This window comes from Sorex araneus, chromosome 4 (genome assembly GCF_027595985.1).
Source record: "Sorex araneus isolate mSorAra2 chromosome 4, mSorAra2.pri, whole genome shotgun sequence".
Lineage (NCBI taxonomy): Eukaryota > Metazoa > Chordata > Mammalia > Eulipotyphla > Soricidae > Sorex > Sorex araneus.
In genome coordinates, this window is record NC_073305.1 from 162,915,480 (window position 1) to 162,943,478 (window position 27,999).

A 27,999-nucleotide genomic window follows, 5' to 3' on the forward strand; every position below is an offset into this window, starting at 1 on the left:
CAATTCATTAATGTTCTTCACCTCTTAAAAAGTACTTGAAGGGCCAGAGAGGTAGTACAGGGGTTAAGGCACTTGCCTTGTACATGGCAAATCCAAGTTCAATCTCCAGAAGTTGCATGTGGTCCCCTGAGCACTGTCCGTTGAGCAGAGCCAGGAGTAAGCAGTAAGCAATGCTCGATGTGCCCCCACCCCAAACAAAAAACAAGAAAAACAACAAAAAAGTGCCTGAAATACTTTTGGATAATTTGGGAAGAAAAACATTTCCTTTCTGAGGGTGAGTATATCAGGTGGGGGTTTTCCCAAGAAACAGTCAATAGAATAGAATTTTGGTTCTGTTATTCTGAAGAATAGAATACATGAATTATATACAGAAAGAGACTTAATTGAAGGACTAATGACGTGATGATTACTATTGTGAAGGCTGGCAAACCCAAAATTTAGAAGGCAAATCAGCAGGGCATGCTAAGGGAAATAGGTTATTGCCCTTTAAGCGTTTAAACTCATTGGATCAGATACTGGAGTAAACTCCTCGACTAAAAGTCAACAGAGTGTAACGCTAATCACATCTACAAAATACCTTCCCAGCAAGACAGAGCAATGTGGGGCCACGCAGCTGGTCCCTTGGCCTCTCTAGTCAAGCTGACAGATAAATTAACCACAAGTCACTGACCCCAGAGAGACTAACACTCCCACAGTGAAATCAACAGGCTGCAGATGAAAACACGCTATTCAAAAGTCAAAGGGTCCCTGTGCAGATGATCATAATCTTTATGAATCAGCTGAGTGCTGTATATCCCATCCTTGCCGAATACTGGAAGACTCTGAGGATCAGTCATGCAACTATGGGCAGGACACCAGGAAAAAAATCCCCCTTTCCTTTTTTTCATCGATGGCTCCTTATTAAGAATCCATTACTGGGCCAGAGCAGGACTGGAGGGAGCACTTGCTTTGCATGCAGGAGGCTCCGGTTTCATCCCCTATTTCCTCAGGAACTGCTGCTGGCATTCCCACTCCCCACCCCCCAGCAGCACCCGCCCCTAGTCACTATTAGTTGTGGTCCCCCCAAATGAAATGAATAAAGAAAAATAATTTATCACTGATTAGCTTCAGAGCATTATCAAATCCTTTCTATCTTTACAAGAACAGCCTGAATATTAGTCTGGGCAAGGGCAGGTCTCTAGACTCTAAAAAAGCTCTCCAGGCGTTATCAAGCAAGCTACTCTCTCAATAAGGAAACAGAATATGTAAACATGTGGATGGGAGTGGTCCCCAGAAAGCCCTATCTTTTCATGAGATGACACTGAAAGAGTGTCATCTTACAACCCTTATATTGCCATTGACTTGTTTACTTATTAACTAGAACCAATCCTGATAAAAGAAAAAATATATATTTGTATATATAAATTCTCAGGGCAGTCAGAGTTCTGAAATCAACTTAGAAGAAGAAAACACTGGGGGCTGGACTGATGGCACAGCAGGCAGGGTGCTTGCCTTGCGTGCAGCTGGCCCAAGTTTGATCCCCGGCATCCCAATTGGTCCCTGTGCACCACCAGGAGTAATTGCTGAGTGCAAAGCCAGGAGCAACCCCTGACCTGATATCATGGGTGTAGCACAAAAACCAAAACCAAAATAAAGGGAGAAGAAAATGCCCAAGAGACACTTGGCTTGCTCCTGTAACCTTCCCGGATGAAGTTCCTCTTCCAGCTGACCTCCCTGGGAGCGTTTTGGATTCGGAAGCAGATTCCCCTTTCTTCCTGCTGTTTCCCAGCAGTTTCCACACGGACCCCTTGCCATCTCAGCAGGCCCAATGCCACATCCCCTGAACTGTGCGGCATATATGATAGCTCTAGCCATCAGGAGCCTAATCTCTCCAAGAATCTCGAGGAGATTCACGCTCAGCACAGCAGGAACACAGCAAATGCCATGGGGAAGATGCTTAAAAGCCCACCAAGCTCTGTAGCACTGTTACACTGTCATCCCCGTAGTTATTGATTTGCTCAAGTGGGCATCAGTAACGTCTCCATTGTGAGACTTGTTGTTACTGTTTTTGGCATATCGAATACGTCACGGGTAGCTTGCCAGGCTCTGCCATAAGGGCGGGATACTCTCGGTAGCTTGCCGGGCTCTCCTAGAGGGGTGGAGGAATCAAACCCCATCGGCCGTGTGCAAGGCAAACGCCCTACCCGCTGTGCTATCGGTCCAGTCCCCACCAAGTTCAGTGAGTGAAAATAAATACTGAAGGCTCTACCAGTACCAACCAGTTCCATAAATTCTCAGAGAATGATCTTTGTGACACCGTGAGGAGGATATGTTTAATGAGCTCAAAGAAATGCTGTAACAGGTAGTCAGCAAGCACAAAATTATGAGAATGGAAATGATTCCTAAGGAGTAAGTCTGAAACACGGCTGGGTGTGGCCTCAAAACCAAAACCCAAACAAAACTCAATAGAACAACAGCAGCTGAAAAAAAAAAGATGGAGGAGCTCCAGCTAAAATGCAGAAAATATCTAGAAAAGAACAAAAGATGGGAAAAGATATGAAAAGAAATAAACAGCACACCAGAGAACTATGGGATGAGCTCAGAAGGAACAATGTAAGAACCATCAGAGTCCCTGATGAATTCAGTGAAGAACCACTAGTTAAATCATAGGAAAGGCCTAGCAAAAATGATAAGTGATGTAATCACCACACTGGGCAAGTTTGAGGTTTGGTCAGTTTTATTCAGTTAAGGTCCACATTAAAAAGAATTAACACACTCACTGTAATTATCAGTACCCAACCAGAATGCAAAAAGCCTTAAGCAAATTATACAGATAAGAGACAAGTATGTTTAGGATTAAACAACAAGCAAGTCCCAGAAGCATTTAAAATTTTCAGCTACTACAAGAAAAAGTACTAATTTCCAAGAAGTAGATATTAACTAAGCAACCCAGTACATTTTCAAAATATGTATTTGCACCTAGTTTGGCCTGACATGGAGCCAGCAAGATTTTGAGGGACTCTATATAGAAAAAAGAAATGCTGTACATATCTCAGAAAGACACACAGTTCAAAAACAAACACACTCACACTAAAACGCCTTCTTGTTCCCATCCATGTTCTAAACCTCACCTTAAAACTCACATGAATTCAAGATAGGCAAAGAAGAAAAGATCATTAATGAAAAAGGAACATCAGGAAAACTACAAATGGAACATTTTGCATTTTATAGGCAAACTGGCTTCATTTCCATTATCAAAGTTCCTACAATCCCCAGTAGATTTTAGGGGGAAAAATTATTTCAGACACATGTAATTTCTGCAATAAAGGACTCAAAAATTTCTTATCTTCTTTTTCTTTCTTTCTTTCTTTTTTTTTTTTTTTGAGACAGAACTACCTGATCCCTGTTTGCACACAGGCATGACAGAAGATACTGGCTACCAAATTCCTAAAACAATCATGTCACCTCAGAGCCAGGCTTTATCTAGTCCTTTGGGAAAAGAGCTGGTTCTGGATGTTCAAAAACAAAAGGAATGAGACTTGTATACTCCAAAGCTTTTCATTTTAATAATAACTGCAAGGTGGCAAACTGCTCCATAAACAGGCTTCCACATCAGGAACAGAATGCAACACGGCTGGAAGTCCTCTTCCTGTATCTGACAACCAGCCCCAAACGCCCGATCTCCCACCAGCCAGCAGTGCCGGAGCACCAACGGAAGACCCAAAATAAAGAGGGAATAAAGTCAAAATTCCTCTGGGAAGTTTATTTTTGTGATCTAAAGTGAACATATCCCCCATCTTTACAATTTAAAATGCAATAATTCTGTAGCAATAATAGTTTAAGGAAGAATGTAGAATTTAGAATAGTAAGTCTAACCATTTTTTAGTACCATCAAAATGAAATGAAGGGCTGGAGACAGAGTCCCATGGGTCGGGGGCTTGCCCTGCACATAGCTCATCTGGGTTCAGTCTCCAGCATGCCAGTGGTTCCCCAAGAGCACCAGGAGTGATCCCTGAGCACACAGCCAGGTGTGACCTTCCCCTACTCCAAACAAAATAAAACAAAAAACCCAAACAAACAAACAAAGTCAGGAGTTTGACTGGGTTTCCTACCACCAAACCATTCTAGAAGGCAGTGGGGTGTGTGGCCTTCTGCTGGGCAACTCTGTGGGCCAGAGAGACAGGACAGGAGATAAGCTGCTGGCCTTGCACGCAGCTGGACACCATGGTTCAACCCTTGGCACCACATATGGTCCCCCCAAGCACTGCCTGGGGTCGTTCCTGAGCACAGAGCCAGGAGTAGCTCCCCAAGGACCACCATGGAAGAACACTTCCCCTGATATATTATTATTTTTTAAACAGGCTTTGCAAAGTACCAGGCCTGTGTCTTTAGGATGATGACGGTGCTGATGTTTGCTATACCTGAGCCAAATCAATCACAACATGATCACACAGTTGAAATTAGGTCTGAATCAGCATTCCACGCTGATTCATTAGGGAGACTTGACAATTACACTTAAAAACTTGCTTCAGGGAGAAGTTCAGCATGCCAGGATAGGTCCACATTTCCACCGTGACACAGTAGCGATCCTTAATAACCATGCCCACAACAATTACAACAACACTGCATGCGTAAGCGGCGTCAGGCACAGATCGAAAGACTTCCCAAGCATTAACTCATTTAATCCTCGCCCTCTGGAGGTATTAACACTGTCCTTGTTCTTAAAAGGAAGACACTCAAGAAGAAAAGGGTCAGGTAGCACATGAGAGATTGCTCAGGCCCGGAGTTTTGAGCCCAGGCAGCCAGACCCCAATATCCTAACGCAAAGAAATTATTTAGCAGTATCCCTAAATAATTGAGTGGACTTGATGCTGAGCCTAAAAACAGATGGCTTCACACATGCCACAGTTTCATTATAATCTTATGGCGGGGAAAATCAAAGAGAGTCCCTTCTTTGGGGATCCATCCCACTCAACAGCCCTACCGCTCTTTGGCATTTAGTGCTAGAGTTTTCCACCAAGCCGACAGCCCGGCAAGGAGAAAAGAAAGTGGGAAAGTCAAAGACAAACCCTTCCTGATAATGGCTTCGGCTCTCCAGGACTGAGGCCATCACAAAGCCTCCCAAGCAAACAAACACCCAGGGAATTAAGGATGCCTCTGCAGGCTGACGCTTGGAACCCCAGCGACTATTGTAACAGATGCTCAGAGTGTGGCCGAGACTGCTGAGAAAAAAGGGAAAGGGGGAAGAGCAGAGATTACCTAGTCTTGGGTAGGGTAACATCCAGAGAGGGAAAAATGAGAGAGGACAAGGAAGGAAAGCTTAGCCCAGGGCCATGTAGCTTCAGGTCACTGAGAAAGTCCTTCTGGGGCCAAGTATCTGGAGACAGAAGACACAGGGGCTGGTCTGCAGAGGGTGAGGTCCCACAATTACATGTGTATAGGCCAACAGGACAATTTCTGGGAAAAGTAGATTCACTTTCTACAAAAGTTTTCACGATCAACCTTTCCTTATTTGGAGGGGGAAGAGTAAGGCTATACTGCAGTTAAGCAGGTAGTAGAGCAAGAAAATGGATACTGAGCATGTTGAACTGCACCCATTCACGTAAACAAGTTTATAAACATCACATGAAGATCTGTGCCTGGCTATTCAGGTACACACTCGTGTGTCATTGCTCCAGAGATGATTGGGGGCAAAATAAAGAGAGAAACTGAATAAACTCACTGGGTTCAGGGAAATGCCTTTAGGATTGCTGGTGATTTCTGCAAGCAGGGTACACGTGATAGATACCCTGCTTTAAGCTTAGTAAGGAGATAGACTCAAGATCATCACAGAGGCGATGGCCAGAACCAGTTTTTCACCTTGATTGAGCACTGGAGACACCTGGGGAATTTTTTAAAAATATATTGCCATCTGGGTACCACCCCTAGAGATTCTCAGGTAATTGCCGAAATGTAGCCTAGGCACCACTGCGATGTTCAAAGGTGCCCACGTGATTTTAACTCACCGCCAAGACTGCGAACCAATGATCTGAACTGTGGACTGAGCTTAAGCACCAGAGCCCAATAATCATTTAACAACATAACCTTATGACCCAGGCGTGAGCCATATTCAAATGAACCCACCAGGGCTGTGGTTAAGGGTGGCGTTGCACTCATTTGGAGTATGTGGCATGAATGGAAACTGATGGAGCAGGAAGAGGGCACTGAGGCCCTGTCTGCTGTGCCTGTCTTGTAAAGAGTCGGGACACAAACTTCTGAGCAGCAGAAGCCTGCATTCAAAACCCCGACAACCACCCAGGTATTTTTGCTACAGCCAATGAGGGTGCAGGTTACTGCCACCCACGTTGCTCATGTGTTGAGGTGTGGGAACACTAAAGGAAGGGGTCCCTTTGCCTAAGGAAAGGAGGGAGTCGGGGGGAAGCCCAGGCCCCTATGTATGTCTTCTCACCCCAACTCACAAAAGAAGGGGGAGCCAAGGACCGGGAGCTGCAGGCACCTGGCCCAGGTTCAATCCCTGGCACCTCGTATTATTTATATATATATAAAATATAATAATATATTCAATTAAGGGCACTGCTGGGTGTGGCCCTGGTGGTCCCTGACACCACGGGGTAGGAGCAGCAGCATCCACAGGCCCAAGCACTGGACCTCAAGCCTGATTGGTCAAATCTCCTGGAGAGCAGCCTCCCAACCTACTGGGCACTGCTGGGGAGGCCGACACCCCGAAAATGGGGGTGTCATTTTAGAATTTCACCCTGGAATTCAAACATATCGTATAATTATCTATTATTATGCTTTAATCCAGACATGTTTTTCTGGGACCAGAGAGATAGTACGGTGGGTAAGACGTTTGCTGATCTGGGTTCAATACCTGGCATCCCACATGGTTCCCCGAGTACTGCCAGGAGTGATTCCTGAGAATAGACCCATGAGTCTCTGAGTGATCATCTCTGAGTGTGGCCCCACCCCCCAAAAAAAGACATGTTTTTCTTAATAAGCATCAACAATTCTCCACTGCCCACAGAATACCATACAGACTTAGCCCAACCAACCGCACCCCAATTTGGCTTTAACATACTATTGTTCCTAATTGGTCTTCTAGGATTTTTTCATGTTGAGCCTCACATATGAGTCACAGGGACTACAGTTCTGCTCCTTCCACGCCTCTCCCCTCCTCTTTCCTTCATTCAACTTAATGCAAATGTATCATTTTCTACTTTTGAAAATCTAAGGTTTTTTCAATTAAGTTTTTTTTTTTTAATTCAGAAGCCACTCTCCCTTCAGTATACTCCTCATAATCTGCAATCATTTGTGGGTTTTGTTTTTCCTAAGTCTCAAGGAGCATGTCTCAGTCAACCTTCTAGCATCCATATGCTTTCTAGAGAGCATGTATTTCTATGATAATTTAAGTCTCAGTATTTTCCATCAATGTAATGAAATCTGAGTTTTATAAAAATAACCCCTTTCTGGGGCTGGAGCAATAGCACAGCGGGTAGGGCGTTTGCCTTGCACGCGGCCGACCCAGGTTCGATTCCCAGCATCCCATATGGTCCCCCGAGCACTGCCAGGAGTAATTCCTGAGTGCATGAGCCAGGTAACCCCTGAGTGCATTGCCGGGTGTGACCCAAAAAGCAAAATAATAATAATAATAATAATAATAATAATAATAATAATAATAATAATAACCCCTTTCAAAGAACTGTTTTGAAACAATTCTTGTTTCATGTACCAAGAGGCAGAGATGCCAGACTTTTTCTAGAGAACATCCACTATAAATTGTCACTCACCCATATGCCTAGTGATAATGGATACAAGCATGCTTAGTCCAGTAATGCTCCCTTCCTGTTAGCAAGACATAAAAGAGCTAGTCACAATACACTGAGAAGAGAGTTATCTAGCCTTCTAGTAGGAAGCACTGCAACCTTTGGGATCTGAATTCCCAAAGGGACAAGTTGAATACCATGTAAGTTGAACGCCTGAGCCCTTATCTTAGAATCTTTATTTGCAGGTATATATAAATGCTGAGAACTGTGAGACCTAAAGATCACTTTCAAAATTGGGAAAATGCAGCAAAGGTGGGGTGACGAAGATCACAGAGAAAGCACAATGCCAACTGCAAGGAAAGAAAAAGCCCAATTCTAGGTGAAGCCATTTCCCTCAAAGGAACAGCAACCAAATTCCCGAGTAGACACTAATTTACTTTCTATGCAAGAAAGTGTTGTCTTGTGAATTAGTCAAAAGCAGCTTCAAGTTTGACCTTTATTCAATAGGCTTTTCAAAAAGAAGCTTACAAAGCACACAGCTCACTTCCATAGTTCTTGAACATGAACATAAAATTCAATATCTAAAGCCTCAACAGAAATAGTCTAAAGAATATCAATCTATGTGACTATGCAAAATGATAGCTGGAGAAAAGAACTTGACTTCCTCTAGTGGCAAAATCAAAAACTTGTTTCTAGTCAATTATTTTTTCAGTTCTATTAAAAAATATAATGAACGGTCTGTTCGTTCCAGAGAGAAAAAGATAACTTTCACAAAGAATGTGATTTGACAGCCTTTTCCTAGAAGAGAAATATATGCTGACAGAAATAAGAATCTTTTTTTTGTTTTTTTGGATCACATCCAGCAATATTCGGGGTTACTCCTGGCTCTGCTGTCAGGAATGACTCCTGGCAGTGCTTGGGGGACCATATAGGATGCCAGGGATAGAAGCTGCATTGGCTTCATGCAAGGCACGTGCCCTACCCACTGTACTATCACTCTGGCCCCCAGATATATGATTAAGTGTTGTATGTATAGAGTAACTTTCAATATTCTGCCTCTTTTTAATTTGAAATACTGTGAATTTGTCCCTCATCCTTGAACATGTATATACGTATGAACATATCGTAAGAGATTTTAAATTGCCTAAAATTTTTGCAAGAGAACAAAAAATACTAAGAGACACTTAAGAGTGGACTCTACTTCGACAACAAAAATTTAAAAGAAAATTAAGATGAATCCCTCAGTAAATATTGTCATTTCAGGTGGCACTTTCCCCTCTTGATGGTAATAAGACAAATCCGCTATTCTCCTAAAGAAATCTCACCACTACACAAACATGCGATGGTTAATAAAACATCCAGCTTGTGGATAAATATATAGTATGAAATATATCCCTAATAAATATATAATAATCAGATATACACATATTCATGTTTTAAATAAACAGAAAAATTCAAGCAACCCTCACTGCTCACTCAAAATACTGCTACATGGATTTAAAAAAAATTGTTTTTCACCTTTCTTATTTCTTTCACCCCTACTCACACATAGGTAACTGAGCGTGCAGAACACACCACGGAAAGCAACCCAGGGTTAGAAAAATAGGTCCAGAAAGAAGTTTCAGTCAAATGATAAAGCACAAGGTCATATCTAAAATTCATTTCTTGAGAAAATGACTTTTCTGGGAAAAGGTGCTGAAGACTTATTCTCCATGAAGCAAAAAGGTAAACCACCCCTTATAAAAGAAAATGTCACTGACAGTCACATAGGTGATTGTAGACGAGTTGTTAGAAGCATGACAAGCTCTTTAGTTAACATGCTCAGGCACTGACTAGTTCGGAGTCCACATTTCTGAACTCCTAGCTGTTCATTCCAGAAAACCCGTCGCTTTTTCTGAGCACACAGCAGGGCGCGTTACCGGCTCTGGTCGGAAGCAACGACTTGGTTGGGGACCGGGCAGGGCACACTCAGACTCCCGGGGAGCCGGGCTAGTCTGCCCTGGCACCTGGCTCGTCAGCAACCCTAAGGCCATTACAAAGGCATCTCACCTATCTCTTCCCCAGCCCCAATCGAAATAGGGACCCACCAATCTTTCCAACACACCCAAACCAAAAGCCCACCCCACGGGAAATAGCGTGACATCAAAGTAAACAAGTTTAAGCCACTTAGTCGGATTTAACCTCAGGGATTTTGAGTTGCAGGGATTAAGTCATTAGATTTTTGTGCCCCAGCTCTCGGAGCCCTGTGCAGATAAATAATACGCAAATACTGTTACAGCTTCGCTGGGCTTTTCACAATAAAATAAGCAAAGCATATCACCTACTCTTTTGTGTGTGTGTGTGTGTGTGTGTGTGTGTGTGTAGGAAGCATGTTTCTTACATTTAGAAAACAGTTGTTCCTTACTGCGTGTGTGTTTATAAGCAGAAAATAGACTACCAGCGGGTACTCTGCAATTTGAATTTTTTCTTAAAATAAGTAACTGCTTCACCGCCTCCATCCCAAGTGTAGGAAGGTACCAGGAAGACTTCACTGGCCAAAAATAGAAGGGGGCTTGGACAGAGAGAGGAGCCTCGCAAAAACAACAAGAAAACCCCAGAACCATCAGAGGCGAGAAATCCCCTTCCTGCGACGCAGTCGGTGCCTCTGTTGGCGGGGGGCGCCCACGGGGGTCAGGGGGCTCCTCCTACAGGCCGCAGAGCGGGGCCCGCGTGCCTACCCGGGGGGGCACCCCCCAAAGCACGCGTCCGCGAGTGTGAGCGGCGCAGGCCCGCAGCATCCCGCAGCCAGCTGGGGGCTGTGCCCAGGACCCGAGCCCCGCGCGCAGTGGGGGGCGGTGGGCAGCGGCGCAGCGGGCGGGCGCCCCTCACCCCGCACCCCCGTGGCCAGGTGCGCCCGGGGCATGCGGGGAGGGCGCCCCGCGAGTGCTAACCCTACCCAGCGCCACTGGCCGCGGGTTTTCCGGCGGGGCTCGCGCTGGGCTTGGGGGGGTTGGGGTGGGGGGTGGCGGGGTTTGGGTTTCCCGGGCCGCAGGTGGGAGCCAGGCGAGCGGCCGGGGCTGCTGGCTCCCACCTGTTGCGGGCGGCGTTGGAAGCGCACGCGGGGCCCGGGGGGCGCTCGCCGGGGCCCGGGGCTCGGCCGGCGCGCGAGGCCGCGGGGCAGGCGCCCGGGGCGCGCTCGGGGCGCGCTCGGGGCCGCCCGGACCCGCCGGGGCCGCGCCCGCCCGCCCCCGCGGGGCCCCCCGCTGCCCCCCGGCGCGCAGTCACCTGTTCCGCTCGGGCCCGCACCGTCGCCGCCCCAGTGGCCGTCGCCGCCAGCTCCCAGCTCCGCCATGGTGCTCCGATGACGCGCCCGGAGAGCCGCCCCGCCCTCTGGCGCGCTCGGGCTCCCGCCGCCCAGACAGGTGAGCGCCGGCCGCGGGGCGCGGAGGGCGGGGAGAGCGGGCGCGGGCGCACCCCGGGGCGCGCCCCCTCGCGGCCAGGTGCGGCGCGGCAGCCGCTCGCCGAGCCGGACCCCGTCGGGACCTCGGGCTTCTCTCTGGTCACAGTGGCTGAAGGTCGCGCACGACTCGAGGGGCTGCTGGTGGGAGGTCGGCGACGCTCGGTGGCGGCGGGGGACGGCCTGACGATCGGCTCCCGGGGAGGCGAAAGGCGGCAAAGCGTTTCTGCCGCCCGCTGAACTCTGTCTGCGGCCGCGCTGGTGGGGGCTGGAGTTCACGGTGACAGTTGCGGAAGAGTCGGATGCCACGTGGAAAAGCGAAGTACACGGATCGATTCCACGCTGGGATCCGGGCTCGCTCTGCTTTTTAGGACAGATGCCGCAGCCGGTGACCTATCTTTTCTCGAGCCTTTGTATCTGATGATCCCCTGCGTACGCCACTTTGCGGAAGCCGTGTCTAAAAGTCGTGGAGTTATTTTGCTTGCTTGCTTTTTATTTCATTTATTTCATTTGGGTTTTTCTTCTTGCTTTCCGATTAGTAACTGTCTTGTGACTTATGACTTGTTCAGGAAAACCAGGAAAACAGCAGGAGCCAACCACAGTTTAAGAAACAAAAGGTCTTCAAACCGTCAACGGAAGGGGAAAAAAACATTTTTTTTTTTTTTGCTCTAAGAGGGAAATAGATAAAGCAACAAAATGCCAAGAAAATAAAAAGTATTCTCCATAAATGGAAACATAAAGAACAAGAGAGAGCTGTGAGCTGCTCTACCTGGTTTCACAGAAATGCACCTCCACAGCAGGCTGCTCCCAACCGTTCAAAAACTTAGAATTTCATGGAATTGTTGAGTGCCCAAGAGGGTCTGTGAATAGTGTTGGAAATCTTGCCAGAATGGCAATTCGCATATTTACCTGAAACAAAACAACAACAAAAGAACAGGCCACTTGACCCTGGGTGTATACTGTTTTTATTCTATTGGTTCTTACGTTCTTACAACTTAGAGGTCTTGTCTGAGGGACACTTCTGCTATGATTTATAGCCAGATTTTTTTTTTCATTGCTCTTTTGACATTGATTAGGCACACTGGTTGTTTAGCAATTACAGGCTTCCTGAATCACAATCAAAGCATTCTTATTAGACTCCTAATCAATAAATATAAAGCACGCACTCCCGTTTCAGCCTGGTCTCTGTTTCTTATTACAGATATGTTACTAGCACTGAATGATGTTTATGTGAGCATCAGAAAAGCTATTTTAGTTGAATTTAGTAAACTGAACTCAGGAAAACCTCGGGGAAAGAAGATAATTTATTTCAAGCCTTCTGATTGTCTACTTAATCAGAAGGTTCGACTAACCCTTCTGCTACCACTCCTTAAGGATGACTTCTCACATTCTTTTGCTAACTTATGTTAGAATCTGTCACAGTTACACAAAAGTTACAACAAGAAACTCACCAAAAACCTGCGCTGAGGCCCTGTACAAACTGTTCCAGACTCAATGCCTATCTGCAATGGAGTGGTTTTGATGAATACACTGGAATGGACATCTGCTAAATATCACACACCATCCCGTACTTTGTGTTGTACTTGATTTAGAACAAGAAAGCCATCTGTCTTGAGCTCCCACATCTATTCCAAAATCTGATTCCTCAAAATCTCAAGGACTTCCCAGGGGGAAGAGCTGGGCCGCCTATACCATCTGTTTCCCTCCTGCCTCCTCTAAAATCTCGTCCTTTACCCTATGTCCTTTTCACTCAGGGCTCTATCCAAACAAATTTAGGATTCTGATTCTGAACTGACTTTCTACCCTCAAGCCTACCTGTATACACTTTCACCAAAGGTAATAAAGGTATGACATCTCAGTGCTGTTATTTATTTATTGGCTTTTTAGATCACACCTGGCAATGCTCAGGAATTACTCCTGTCAGTATCGGGGGACCAATGTTGGGGATCAAACCCAGGTTGGCTGTGTGCAAGGCAAAAGCCCTACCTGCTGTACTATGTCTTTGATCCCTATTGTTGTATGTTTTTAACCAATCTTTCTTGACTATCTCTAAAAATATGAGGGGGGAGAGAGAGAGAGAGAGAGAGAGAGAGAGAGAGAGAGAGAGAGAGAGAGAGAGAGAGAGAGAGAAACAGAGAGAAACAGAGAGAGACAGAGAGAGACAGAGAGAGACAGAGAGAGAGAGAGAGAATGTCTTTGTTATTTTTTTGTGCCAAACCAGGTGGTGGTCAGAGCTTACTTTACTCCTGGTTTTGCGCTAAGGGATCATTCCTGGCAGGGATCAAGGAAGGGGCCATATGTGCTGCCCAAAATTGAACCTGGGTGGGCTGTGTGCAAAGCAAGTGCCCTGCCTGCTGGACTATCTCTGCAGCACCTACGAGAGAAGATTTAATCCACTATCTGCTAGATTCTGCAATATTGGACCTTCTGATTGTCTTCCTCTTATTACCAGGCTATCTTATTACTCTGTAATTAGACCTTTTATCCCCTTTGCTGACTTAAATTCTTTCTTCTTCCTAAACCTTTCAGAAACCTTCTTCTATTCCATTTCAGGCCACAGCCTCTCTTAAGAATCCTATTATTGACTATTATTAATCCTATTATGTACAATTATTTTTTTCCCCACCGAAAGCCCTTGAAACTCCCAGCTTCTCCATTTTACTATTATTTTTATTTGGATGACTCCTAACTCCAAACTACTATATACCCTTGATCTTAGTACTAAATTCCATATCCTCAATGATCTCTGTGCACTTTTTTTTGACATCGTAGAGTAAGCACAGGGTTCCGCTAATATCCTCTGTGCACTTTTGTCAGTGTATTCTTATCAGTTCCCTCTTCACACTTGCCTGTTCTTGGAGAAATTTGCCTAATATTGTCCATCCTTTGTTTCAATTCTGCCCTCTCAATTCCTGCTCTAATGCCTACCAGATCCTGATCATGGAATTATTCTGTCCAGTTTGTTCCTTCTACCTCACCCAACTCAATTTCACTAAGTTAATATGTAGTCACTTTATATACACTCTTCCCTTGTTCCTCTTTAATAGTCTTAATTTCTGCAATTATTCACTCCACTGACCATCTTTTCAATCTCATCCCTCGTCCCCAAGCTCTGGCCCCATTTCCCACTTTTCTTTTTTGGGGTGAGGTCACACCTGGCGATGTTCAGAGGTTACTCCCGGCACTGCATTCAGGAATTGCTTCTGGTGGTGCTTGGGGGACCATATGGGATGCCGGGGATCAAACCCGGTCAGTTTCTGCATTTGTTTCTGTAGCTCTCTCCCCAGAATTTCTTTTCCCCCATTTCTAGGCTATTTAACAATTCCTTTCCTCCAAGGTCTCTGTTGCGATCTCTTGGCCATGAAGCCTGTTCTACCTCTCAATTCCTACAAGACTGTCTGTCCTCGCTAGTCTCTCCAGGGGGTTCTCGGTTGGCTAATCATTCAACCTTTAGCAAAGACTGAATGTGACTTAGTTTTGCTAGTCTCTTCATTCTATTACTTGGTGGCAGAGACCCTATCCAATATTTCTCACAGGGTGTCCCTAGATTCAGGAGTCATCTCTTTCATTTGACAGATTGCCGATGTCCTTGATACATTCTGAGCATTGCCTGCACTCTGAACTTGGTGGGCACTATGCTGATCACTCCTGCTGCCACAGTGCTTTGCACATAGTAGGAACTCCAGTGGCTTAAAACATCTTGTTACCACAGTTTCACATGATGACTTAGGAATGAATGAAATCACATATTCAGCTACAGAATTTGGAGATCAAAATGTGCTTTGAAAAAAACCATGGATCCACCTTTCCTGGCAAATTCCTGTTTCGCTGTACACCATCTTCTGGACTTGAGTTATAGACCAACACTCCTCAGGAAAGCTTTTCTTGACTTCCAGTTGGCAGTCAGGTCTAACAATAGCACTAAACTACACAAATGCCATTTCTGCTTCATCTTGCTTCCATCTCAGTCAGTGAATTTTAGGTATAAGCACTGTGTCCTGTTTATGCACCATGTGCAGTGCACCCAGTATTTGTATATTTTTAAATGAATTACAATAAATAACAGCAGTCGGCAACATCTCAGTGCTTTCTGCTAAGCATTGCACTGTGTCTCATCTGTTTTATTTAAGTCTTCAAATAATCCTATGAGGAAGGTATATTATTTCTATCATAGCAGAAAAAAAAAAAACCTAAGTCTTGGAGAAGTTAATTTGCCCTAGGTCAAAAGAGTTACTTTTGCTCTAAGTCAAAGTACTTAGACACCATACCAAATGAACAGTGAATAGTAATCATTTTCTACCACCTCTGTGGAAAGGCTCTCCATTCATACCTCCAGATGTCACCTGAAATAAGGAGACGGGACTTGACTGTTAAATCATCTGAAGAACCTTTAAAAAAGATCTCCGTGGCCCAGAAACTAATAAAAAGTTTTTCTGCGGTGGTGGCATCTATATTTTATGAAAAGCATCCAGGATATTTTAATATGAAGCTAGATTCAGACTAACAAAAGCCATTCAAGTTCAGACTTTACATGAGGCTTGGATCATAACAGGAATGCCTTATTTTATGGATAAGACACAAAACTCTGAAAAAAGATTAACGCTGTTGGTTTGGCAGATACTATGCATAATAAAAGAATAGAGGAATATTTACTCATACAGATATGGTAGGAGGAGGAACCCAAGGAAAGACCATATAATTAAAGAGTTGAGTGAAGCGAGGAAACTTGATTGTATAGGTGATCCAAAAGAAACAGCCAGTAGAACTAGAGGGATCACGTGTGGCTTAATAAAAAAGTTTCCTTTGAGTTTCAGTATGAGTGAAATGATCTCATTTAATTTATACCTAATAACCTTAGAAACTTGCCCATAGGATGCGACAGGTAACTCCCTGGCCTCAGGAACAGGATATATATATATATAAAAAAAAGAGCTGGAGTTGTATTTTTATATTGAATGAGAAAGTACTGATAAGTTTTTAGTATACTCTGACACAATGTAAAAATATTGTATCTTGATTTTCACATAAAAATAAAGATGACTACTCTTATACAGTTTTGTTATATATGTCTTACTGTATGAACAGCACATTACCTTATCCTACAGGATGAACAGGTTCAAGATAACTTGGGCTGGGGTAGGAGAGATACAGGGGTTAAAGCTTTTGCCCTGCATGAGGCTAACCCCAGTTCATTACTTGACACCATATGTAATCCCTTGCCCGACCCCTAAACCCACCAGAGTTATCCCTAAGCCTAGAGCCAGGAGTAAGCCCTGAGCATTACCAGGTGTGGCCTGAAAACAAATGGACAGAAAGTTAATTTAGGTCTCAAGAAAACTATACTGACTTTCATTCACTTTCCCCGCATCCTATCTATGTCTTACCATACTCCCTGAGAATCCAATTGGGTATCAGTTGTACTTTGATTACTTTAAATAGAGAATATATTCTATTTAAAGGTGTATCTGAATCACCAGAATTTTGATACAGTATCTAGCTTATCCAAACAAAATAATAAGACTTGATCAAAACCATGTATTGAGAGTCTCTTTACTTTTTAGAGTAAATATGACACAATAGGTAGCTTTAGAACAAGCTAACATTACTATGATTCACGCAGGTGCAACTGGTACAGTTCAGTAGTACATAAATGACTCAAACCAATAGACTATAGGCAAGAAACTTAAGTTACAAAATATAGTAAATATAACAATTAGTACAGATCCATAAGTAAAAACATTGTTCTGAGGTTCTGCACACTTAACAGAAAACATCAACTATACAATAATCAAAACTATGCATCTTTACTCAGATTGTCAGAGCATATTATAAGCACATATAAGCTTACAACAATTATGGTCACATTTTGGTTTTGTTCCAGTGATGCACAATCACATGAAATATTACATCCTTTTGTGTGAAATAAACATTTGGTTGAAGTGCAAATGGCTGCTGATTCTTAAAATAATTCCATAAAAATGTTTGGACTAAAATAATCCTCAACATTCAACACTCTAATGTGTAGGATTATTTGGAATGTCCGAATGGAGTGTCCATATGAATTACAGAAGTAGAAGCAGTTAGGAAATTTCAGTGTATTTTTTTTAACATGAGTAAACAAATACTGGATTTAAAGTGCAGCTTCTTTCTCCTCTCACTTTGATATTCTCGCCCCTAAGAAGATCAATTCTGGGTTCATTTGTAGAGTCTTCACACAAGGTTGGAAACAAATTGAGTGACAGTCACATATTCTTGTCCCGAAAGTCAGAGATGGCCTTCCACAGTGTGCAGAGAATCCCTCCCCTGGAGAGACACAACGACACAGTGAGCAGAACATTTCTTCGTTGGCAACCCTATCCTTGAAACATAAAGTGAGTTCTTAGCTTTCAGCTACTCAGATCAGAACATGAAGATCCAAAAGTCTTATCAACCCACTGTATCCTTTTTGTAGATATTCCTCACCATCCCTCCATGATTTTCCTTACCACTCCCACAAAACTACTAATCCCATTTTAGATATTCAGCACTTTTGAAATGTTTTTTAAAGGTGGATATTAGTGATTCCCATATTTGCTTGGCCTGATGGGAAAAAACTACTAAGAAAATATATCATACTCTACCAAATATCTGGATGGCCAATTGGCACCCATCCTAATATATCTAAATACCTATAAGTATTTAGTAATTACAAAAGTAAATAAGACAGTCATGACTTGAGTTAGGGCAATTAAGGAAGCTTAGAATACCTATACTATAGAATACCTATAGAACTTAGAATACTTAAACCTACACTATCAGAGCTGGATATCAAGGCAATTGTACTAGTTGATTTGCATATGCTAATATGAAAATATTGGTCAATAGCATATGCTAAAAACCAGCCTGGTTCCTAGTAACGTACTTAGAGCAACTGAGAACTAGAGAGCTCTGCTCAAGATAGCAGAGCAAGTTAGAACACCAGAGAACTAATGAGATCAAATTAGGGACTAAGTCATGACAGAAATGTAGACTCCTTGATCTCAGTCAGTGCTCTTTCCTTGATGACAACCAACAAAATAAAAGTGATACCTTAGTTTCAGACATTTTAGATCCTCCCGTGTGACACAGAAAAGGATATCTTCCAGTGAGTAGCGCTCAGTCACAAACTGCACAAAGGTACAAGAGTATGATGCTTTATACATTTGTAATAAATAACAAATTCTATCTATAATATAAATATTGGCAATAGTTAAAAGGAAAGGAAACTAATTAATTTCCTGGAATTTTTAAGGGAAAGGCACCTCTATCACAAAATAATTACAAAGAACTACATGTTATGTCTTTCAAATGCATAAAGAATAAGCAACACAGAATTTCACAGTGGTCTTCTAAGGAGATTCCCCTGCCATTACACTAACTGCTCACAAGATAACAGTAGACGTACTCTTATCAGTCTCTAATGGTGCGCTACCATTTTATTTTTCTCAAGTGCATAGTCTTGAAAAGGTATTCCTTCCACTTAGTTTAATGAACTAATTTTTCATTGTTAATAAAAGGTACTATTCCCATAATTACTATAATTATAGCAATTCCATAATTGCTATTACCAGAGTACTAAGTTTATTCATTTATTTTGTTGTTTTAGGGCCACACCCAACAATGCTCAGGGCTATACCTGACTCTGTGCTTAGGGGTCACTTGTGGCAGTGTTCAGGGATCATTTTGGGTACCAGAGACAGAACCAGGGTCATTTTCATTTAAGTCATTTTACTAGCTCTCTGACCCAAAAACACTGGATTTAAACTGTGGCTTTTAATTTATGGTCTAATTTTTTAAAGGGAAGTGATTTACAGGATTATCAATTATTACTCCAGAATTATGCAACACATCAATGTAATATTGTACCGTGACTCAGTAAAGTTATAAAAATGTAGGTTTGTGGAGAGAGCCCAAATTAGCAGAAACATGCCTCAGCATGTGTGGGTTTAGTCCCTGGTCCCCACGTGTCTCTTCCCTCACCTAACTGGTATAACACTGGTGGCCCTTTTGTACCACAAGTCAGCTCTGCATTGCTGGGAGTAGCCACAGGACCTATTCCCCAGAACTGCTGGAAGTAACTCCTGTAGTTGAGGATAGTGATGACAATATGATACAATGTCTTATGTATGCACATGTATATAAACATAGGTAATGCTATTCACGCTGATTATAATAAAAGTCTGTAAGGAGTGGAGATTATTGTAGCCATAGGCAGGTTTATACAGAAAGGATTTGTTTCTGATATAAGGTCATGAGTGGGATGTATTATAGTAAGTAGCAATAAACAGCTGCTGCCCAGTGGAATCTAATAGTGTTGCAAAAGATTAAAAAGTTAACACACAAAAGAACCAGGAACAGAAGAACTTTGTCCTTTTGGTTCTGCCTTGTTTTTTTTTCCTACTCTTCCATTTCTGAGTTCAAATACATAAAAATCCACAGGGATTCTGAACCACTCCATTTTGCTTGCCTTATTATCTTTGCACAGTATGCATCTCCATCCCTGAATTCTCCCCTTATTCGTCTTCTTCCCAAATACACAGAGATGACCAGAATACTCCAAACTATTCCTTCAGACTTCAGCCCACTCATCACCTTCAAAAGAACCTCTCCCGTCAGAAAGAGAGAGACAGACATAGAAAGATTGCACTCATCTATGGTATATAGAATAACAGAGTGGGAGACTAACACCCAAGAACTGTAGAAATAAGTACCAGGAGGTTGACTCCATGGCTTCGAGGCTGGCCTCACGTTCCGGGGAAAGGTCAACTCAGAGAAGCGATCACCAACTACATTGTAGTCGAAGGCCATGTGGGGGAAGGGAGTTGCGGGCTGAATGAGGGCTAGAGACTGAGCACAGCGGCCACTCAACACCTTTATTGCAAACCACAACAGCTAATTAGAGAGAGAGAACAGAAGGGAATGCCTTGCCACAGTGGCAGGGTGGGGTGGGGGGGAGATGGGATTGGGGAGGGTGGGAGGGACTCTGGGTTTACGGGTGGTGGAGAATGGGCACTGGTGAAGGGATGGGTTCCCGAACTTTGTATGAGGGAAGTATAAGCACAAAAGTGTATAAATCTGTAACTGTACCCTCACGGTGATTCTCTAATTAAAAATAAATAAATTAAAAAAAAAAAAAAGAACCTCTCCCTCGATCTCTGTGTCTCCAACATCCAATACCATTTTTACATAGAAATTTCAGGGTATGGTTATACTTCTATCTGCAGAATACTTGATTATCGCCTGCCTAGACTGAGAGCAGTGCTGGGTCTGAGTTGCTCACCAGTGTTAACTTCTTAGCACCCTGTCATACTCAACAAATGAAATGAAGTAAAAGAATGTTTGTTCCCCAGACACCTTTCTTTACCTGACGTATAGTATAATCATCAGCGCCATTTTCTTTCAGCCAATCAGTAAGTTCAGAATCTTCGATATCTGTGCCAGGGAAACTTAGGTGACACATGGGCAACCCAGAAATATCTGAAACAAAATTGGAGAGTGAGGAATGCCTCAGGTTATCAGAAACTCTTTTAATCAAAACTATCAATTCTTTTAAGGAATTTTGCTATATCAGAAAACAAATAGAAAAAATTGAGATTAGAGTATTATTTATAGTATCTTTTAGATTGCAAAAGATTACTTAATCTACTCATACATAGAATAAAGAAATAATGTAATGATACTCCAACCTTATCTTAGTTTCTTTTTTGGGTTTCCTAAGTACTCAGGAGGCCTCAGGGTCCCTTTTGGCCATTCTCAGCCAACCAGGCCAATAACTCAGTGTGGGGACCCAAGGGTGGGATTTCCCAGACCAACCCAGCAGTGCATGGGGGACTCCAAGTCCAGACCTGGTGGTATTCAGTGGCCTCCTGAGCTGCACCTGGCAATCTTCAGGGGACCATGTGGTGCCTGGAATAAAATGGGTTGGCTACATGAAAAGTATGCAAGGCATGGACTGTAATTTGTACTATCTCTCTGGCTCCAATTTTATAGACTTAATTTTGCCAGTACATTTACACAATGGAATACTATGAAGCTGTTAGGAAAAACGAAGTCATTAAATTTGCTTATAAATGGATAGGCATGCAGTGTATCATGCTGAGTGAAATTAATCTGGAGAGGAACAGATATAGAATTACTGCATTCATTTGTGGGATATAAAAAAGTAGTATGAAACTAATATCCAAGGCCATACAAAACAGGTGCCAGGAGGATTGATCAGTGGTTGGAAACTTGCCACAAGTGTGTGTGGGACAAAGGGCAGTTAGGATAGAGAAGGGACCAGTATGACAATAATAGTTGGAAATGAACTTTCTGGACAAGAACAAGAACTGAGAGGGTAAAGGGATAGACATGATAACCTTTCACTATCTGTATTGCAATCCATAATATCCAAAGGGGTAGGGGAAGGGAGGGAGGTAGAGAGAAAGGGCAGGAGGGAGAAGAAGAGAGAGAGAGAGAGAATGAGAGAGAAAGAGAGGATGAGAGAGAGAGAGAGAGAGAGAGAGAGAGAGAGAGAGAGACAGAGAATTAAAGCGCATGCCATAGAGGTAGGTGGGGGAAGGCAGGAGGGAACTGGGACATTGGTGCTGGGAAACGTACACTGGTGAAGGGACCAGTGTTGGAACACTGTATTACCGAAACCCAATCATGAACAACTTTGTAACTGTGCTTCTGTGATTAAATTAAAAATTAATAAATTAAGAAAAAATAATTAAAAATAAGTTTTTTTAAAAGTAAGTTTGTATATCAAAATAGTCTATGCTGGGCCAGAGATAGTACAGTGGGTAGGATGCTTTCCACTGGACCGGGTTCCCTACTTGGCATCCCATGTGGTCCCCAAGCCAACTGGGAGTGATTCCTGAGTGGAGAGCCAGGAGATATCCCTGAACACCACAAAAACCAAACAAACAAAAGCCTGTATTTTTTATGTAAGAAAGACTGGATTTATTAGCATAGAATCATATAATTATAATGATCTATTTATAGATGATGATAATAATAATAATCATCTATTTACCACTATTTTCTATAATATGCAAGTAATCTCTTACTAGCAACATACTATTATTATTATTATTATTATTATTATTATTTTTGTTTTTTGGGTCACACCCAGCGATACACAGGGGTCACTCCTGACTCTGCTCTCAGGAATTACCCCTGGCATTGCTCAGGGGACCATATGGGATGCTGGGAATCGAACCCGGGTCAGCCGCAGGCAAGGCAAATGCCCTACCCACTGTGCTATTGCTCCAGCCCCCTACATACTATTTTTAAAGATTATATTTCACACCCCAAATTTCTCACAAAATAATTCTTCAAAGTCCCAATCTACAACTTTTTCAAAAGCTGAGAGGTAAGTGATATAACTCGGTATTTTTAGTGTAATCTGTGACATTTCGTTACGATTTCTTTATTCTACTTTAGCTGTATCGAATTATAAGAGGAAAAAAAGAACTAGAATACAAAGAACACAAGTGCACTGTCACTGTCACTGTCATCCTGTTGCTCATCGATTTGTTCGAGCAGGCACCAATAACATCTCTCATTGTGAGACTTATTGTTACTGTTTTTGGCATATCCAATACGCCACGGGTAGCTTGCCAGGGTCTGCTGTGCGGATGTGATACTCTCAGTAGCTTGCCGGGCTCTCTGAGAGGGGCAGAGGAATCAAACACGGGTCTGCCATGTGAAAGGCGAACGCCCTACCGCTGTGCTATCGCTCCAGCCCACACAAGTGCAAAATTACAAAAATATTATTTTCTTGCAGTGATCTTTAAAAAGAGGGGCTGGAGCGATAGCACAGCGGGTAGGGCATTTGCCTTGCACGCGGCCGACCCGGGTTCGAATCCCAGCATCCCATATGGTCCCCTGAGCACCGCCAGGAGTAATTCCTGAGTGTAGAACCAGGAGTAACCCCTGTGCATCGCCGGGTGTGACCCAAAAAAGCAAAAATAAATAAATAAATTAAAAAAAATGAAATAAAAAGAAAAAATATTCTGGAAATTTTTGGAAAGAAACCACTAAAAATATGATTTACTATGAGTCATTTAATTTTTACTGCATTCATAAGAAAGAGCAGTATGCTATAGCTAAGAATCGGCTACTTTTAAAAGCATTTCCTGCTTGCAGTTGTGGTCCAAGCGACAGATGCTGACTAAATCATAGGGTAAAACTGCTTGTTGGCTTTCTCAGTTTTCTGTGGCAGCCTAATTGAAAAAATTGCTTTAGTATATTATTTACCTATTGGTTGGGATTTAAGCTTCAGGTGCTTAATTTCTTGTTCTTTTTCCTCAATTGCTCTGTGAAGGAGTGCTTGTAATTCCTTCTCTTTAAGAACTAATTCTTCTAGTAATCTGCGAAACAAAAAATAAATAGTAATGTCAGTTGATAGGATAGTTAAACTGGAAATGATAGTAAATGACCTTCCAGGCATGGATTCTCAAGCCATAATAAGCATAGATACCCTTGGGATTTTACTGAAATAGAGATTTTGATCAAGGTAGCTGGGGGCAGGGGAGAGTCTGAGATTATAATCTTCTAATGAGCACTGAGTTGATACTCATCTTGCTGGTCCACACGCCTGAATGTAAATAGTAAGATGGCACTGATTCCACAAAAGATTCAAAACTTCATTCGATACTTTGCCAAATCTTCAAAAAAACTGATCTATTGTTCAAGGTCGGCAAAACCCTCCACAACATTGAAGCCAAAGGTATCTTCAAAGCTGACATGCTACTGGCCAAGCAAGTGAAAACAGAGATAAATAAATGGGACTATCTCAAACTAAGAAGCTTCTGCACCTCAAAAGAAATAGTGACCAAAGTACAAAGACAATCTACAGAATGGGAAAGGATATTTACATAGTACCCATCCCATAAAGGGTTGATAACAAGGATATACAATGCACTGGTTGAACTCCACAAGAAGAAAACTGCCAACCCGATCAAAAAATGGGGTGATGAAATGAACAGAAACTTTCCTAAAGAAGAAATCCAAATGGCTCAAAGGCACATGAGAAAATGTTTCACATCACTAATCATCAAGGAGATACAGATCAAAACAACCATGAGATATTATCTCACACCACAGAGACTGGCCCACATCCCAAAAAACAAAAACAACCGGTGTTGGTGTGGATGTGGGGAGAAAGGGACTCTTCTTCACTGCTGGTGGGAATGCCGACTGGTTCAGCCCTTTTGGAAAACAATATAGACGATTCTCAAAAAATTAGAAATTGAGCTTCCATTTGACCCAGTAATACCACTCCTGAGAATATATCCCGGAGAGGCAAAAAGGTATAGTAGAGATGGCATATGTATTTCTATGTTCATTGCAGCACTGTTTACAATAACCAGAATCTGGAAAAAAACCAGAGTGCCCCAAAACAGATGACTGGTTAAAGAAACTCTGGTACATCTACACAATGGAATACTATGTAGCCGTCAGAAAACATGAAGTCATGAAATTTGCATATAAATGGATCAACATGGAAAGTATCATGTTGAGTGAAATGAGTCAGAAAGAAAGAGACATAGAAAGATTGCACTCATATGTGAAATATAATGTAACTGAGAAGTACAAGTTGGCAATGATGCAACTTCTGGCAGATATCTCTCTGGACTTAGTTACTAAAATACTAAAATACAGAAACCCAAAACCGAGAGGCCGCTAAGTGTGGTCACTCGACCTCATACCTCTTCATCCTCAGCAATGGAAAACAAATTATCTAATGCTTCCTTTTCAGCAGGTCTGACTTTAGGGGAGAGACTCTCCAAACAATAATAGTGAGTTTTGTTGAAATATTGAATGCAATCAAAGTGAAAGTAAAGTGAAATTTATTAGTTACACAGGCGGGGGGGGGGCTAAGGGTGTGGGGCGGTTAGGGGTGTGGGGGTGCGGGGTGGAGCTATACTGGGATTCTTGGTGGTGGAATATGTGCACTGGTGAAGGGATGGGTATTCAAGCATTGTATAATTGAGATTTAAACCTGAAAACTTTGTAACTTTCCACATGGTGACTCAATAAAAAAAAAAAAAAAAAAAAAAAAAAAAAACTGATCTATTGTTTCATGCACACGTGTGTGTGGTGGCTATTTGTTCCATATGTGGATCTTCATGAAAAAACTAGATTTGGCAATATATTAATAAATACAAAAAGAAAGTCACATTTTTAATTTTATTTTTTTCTTTTTGAGTTACACCCAGCGATGCTCAGGGGTTACTCCTGGCTCTACACTCAGGAATTACTCCTGGAAATGCTAGGGGAACCATATGGGATGCCGGGGATCAAACCTGGGTCTTCCATGTGCAAGGCAAATGCCCTACCCGCTGTGCTATCGCTCTGGCCCCACATTTTTTAAACTATGAAAAACTGATAACTTATAGTACCTGCAACATACCCATGCTCCATTAAGTTAATGACTGTTGCTAGGATGAATTGTTATCATTACTCTCACTTCTAAGTGGGGCTGAAGTGGTGAAAGAAAAGCTTTATTCTGGGAACATTTGGTTCCTACTTGACATCTGATGCTTTTTCCGCATCATAATTCTTGCCCATAAAAGTTTTTACTTTGCAACTGAGAGCCAACGGGTAACCCAGTCACTATTACCAACACTTTTCCTTTGAGAAAACATGCCAATAGAGACCATGATTTTTTAAAGAAAAACTATCTCTGAATTACTTGGATTCAAAATGATAAATTGAGATATATAATCATTAATAAGATCATACAGATAAATAACAGCTTATTCTAGAGTTATATTTGTTTCATTTTATGGGAATTCCTGCATTTAGCTCAGGAGCAAAATTCACTCAAAGTTTTATTTTTGCCTCGGTTGGGTTTTTCAGAAGTCAGCCTGGTACAAGTGAAAGACAGCCTTCAGTTTGTGTCCTGGTTCAGTCTTGTACTTCCTGTGTTTATTTGACAAATTACTTAATGCCTCTTGGCTTCAGTTTTCTTCTCATTTGTAAAAAGGAAAATGAAAACTTCCTGAAAGGATTACCTTGAGCACAAAATGAGACACCCTGGGTAAAGTGCCCAGCTCAGGGCCTGGCCTTTACTAAAAGCCTTCTATTCTCAATGGCAGTTCCAGTCTTACAAAGGGCGCTAGCGCAGGGTTCCTTGCCTTATTCCAGTAGTTCCATCCCCTCCCTACAGGACACAGAAATATGAGGCCCTAATCTAGCCTAGGAAAATGTATTCAAGCAGAGAAAGCAACAAAATTGGGACAAAAAAGAAAGACAACAGGCAACCAGCTAATGTGGTTTAGGGGAAATTTGCTGCATATGGCGGGAAGAGCTCAACGGGATAAGTGCATCGTGTTTTGTAAGTGTGAGGTCTGGATTCAGATCCTCAGCACTGGAGAGTCTCCTGAGCACACCAGGAATGATTCTTGTGTGCTGGGTTGGGAGAAGTCTTTAAGAGCCATACTGGTTTTGGTCCCCCCACCACCAAACAAAACCAACTAACCAATCAAACCAAACAAACAAAAGTCAGGCTGTTTGAAGACAACCTCAGGGTAACTATTAGTCAGAATTGAAAGCAAGAGGGAATCTGAAGAATAGAGAGAGGCTTTTTGGGTGTTTTTTTGTTTGTTTGTTTGTTTGTGGGGGGTCACACTCCACGGTGCTCAGGGGTTACTTCTAGCTCTGCAGTCAGGAAGTCAGGAATTACTCCTGGCGGGGCTTGGGAGACCATATAGGATGCTGAGGATTGAACCCAGGAGGGCTGCATGCTAGGTAAGTGCCCTACCCACTGTACTATCTCTCTGGCCCCCTAGAGAGAGAAATTTACCTATTCTGAAGGATGGGTATTCAAAGAAATAGCTAGCAAGCAGAATATGAATTTTCAAGTGTACTTTTCTGGTAGTCTGATATATATTTTTATTTGTTAATTTTAACATATAGAATAGAGATGGCATGTTTTTAGTGATATAGTTAAGAATTTCACCTATATCTATCTGGACTAAATTTCTTTTTTTATCTTTAAAAGTAATAAATTGTCATTGAAGCAAGGTATTGAAAGGGCACCTCATTTATCCCAAATCCAACACTCAGAATAATTTAGAGAATATAGCCATTCTTTTCATAATATTTTTATTTAGTATTCAGTCAGTAGGGAAATCCTTTAAAACTAAGTGATTTCCTGCCTCACTGTTTCAGAAGTTTGGCAAGGATCTGCTATATGGTGAGTTTTTTAAACTTTGGTGAGTGGGGGAGGGGAAGCAGGGAGATGGGTTGGTGGGAAATTCCAGAATTGTGGGATGGAAATAAGATAACTAGTCAGCTACTTCATGGATCAAAACTTTTTTTTTTTTACATTTTTCACTGGGGCCACACCTGGCTGTGCTCAGGGCTTACTCCTAGCTCTGTACTCAGGAATCACCCCAGGCAAGGCTTTGAGGATTATGTGAAGTGCAGAGGATCACACTTGGATTGGCTGTGTGCAAGTTAAGTACCTTCCCTGCTATACCAACTCTCTAGCTGTTGGACTGTCATTGCATTAATGTTCGAACTCCTTTTGTGAAGTGAGTTGTTTTCAGAACACTATGTAAGCAAATCATACATTGTATAGTCATTTCAATACTTCTTGCCATTCAATATTACTGTCCATCCAAAAATGGACAAGAGCTGGATAAACGTCATTACATTCATCAAAAATTAGCTTAAGTTAAGGGGTTGCTGAGATATCTCAACTGGCTGAGCACATGTTTCGCAAGTAGCAGGCCTGGGCTTGGTATGCAGAACTATATGATCCATACATGCTAAATGAAATGACTCAGAAAGAAAGGGACATACAAA

The 27,999-nt window shown here is 42.5% G+C and overlaps 2 protein-coding genes and 1 long non-coding RNA gene across 4 annotated transcripts in view; 1 reads left to right on the forward strand and 2 right to left on the reverse strand.

The window, feature by feature from the left end:
* The window catches only part of MAP7 (microtubule associated protein 7), a 174,743-nt gene extending 163,609 nt beyond the window's left edge, over window positions 1-11,134 (reverse strand). The window contains exon 1 of the mRNA XM_055136325.1: window positions 11,007-11,134. Within this exon, the coding sequence (XP_054992300.1) occupies window positions 11,007-11,073 (67 nt within the window). The 5' untranslated portion in view covers window positions 11,074-11,134. The remainder of the gene's footprint in view (window positions 1-11,006) is intronic.
* On the forward strand, window positions 11,015-12,343 carry LOC129404290 (uncharacterized). The gene is made up of 2 exons (XR_008629812.1): window positions 11,015-11,143; window positions 11,288-12,343. It is a non-coding gene; the product is annotated as an uncharacterized LOC129404290 (long non-coding RNA).
* A 143-nt stretch (window positions 12,344-12,486) lies between these two features.
* MAP3K5 (mitogen-activated protein kinase kinase kinase 5) overlaps window positions 12,487-27,999 on the reverse strand; it is a 251,880-nt gene continuing 236,367 nt past the window's right edge. For both annotated transcript variants that reach the window (XM_055136320.1, XM_055136321.1), the window contains exons 27-30: window positions 23,440-23,552; window positions 20,561-20,673; window positions 18,247-18,323; window positions 12,487-17,481 (exon numbers count right to left, since the gene is read on the reverse strand). In XM_055136320.1, the coding sequence (XP_054992295.1) occupies window positions 17,421-17,481; window positions 18,247-18,323; window positions 20,561-20,673; window positions 23,440-23,552 (364 nt within the window). In that variant the 3' untranslated portion in view covers window positions 12,487-17,420. The remainder of the gene's footprint in view (window positions 17,482-18,246; window positions 18,324-20,560; window positions 20,674-23,439; window positions 23,553-27,999) is intronic.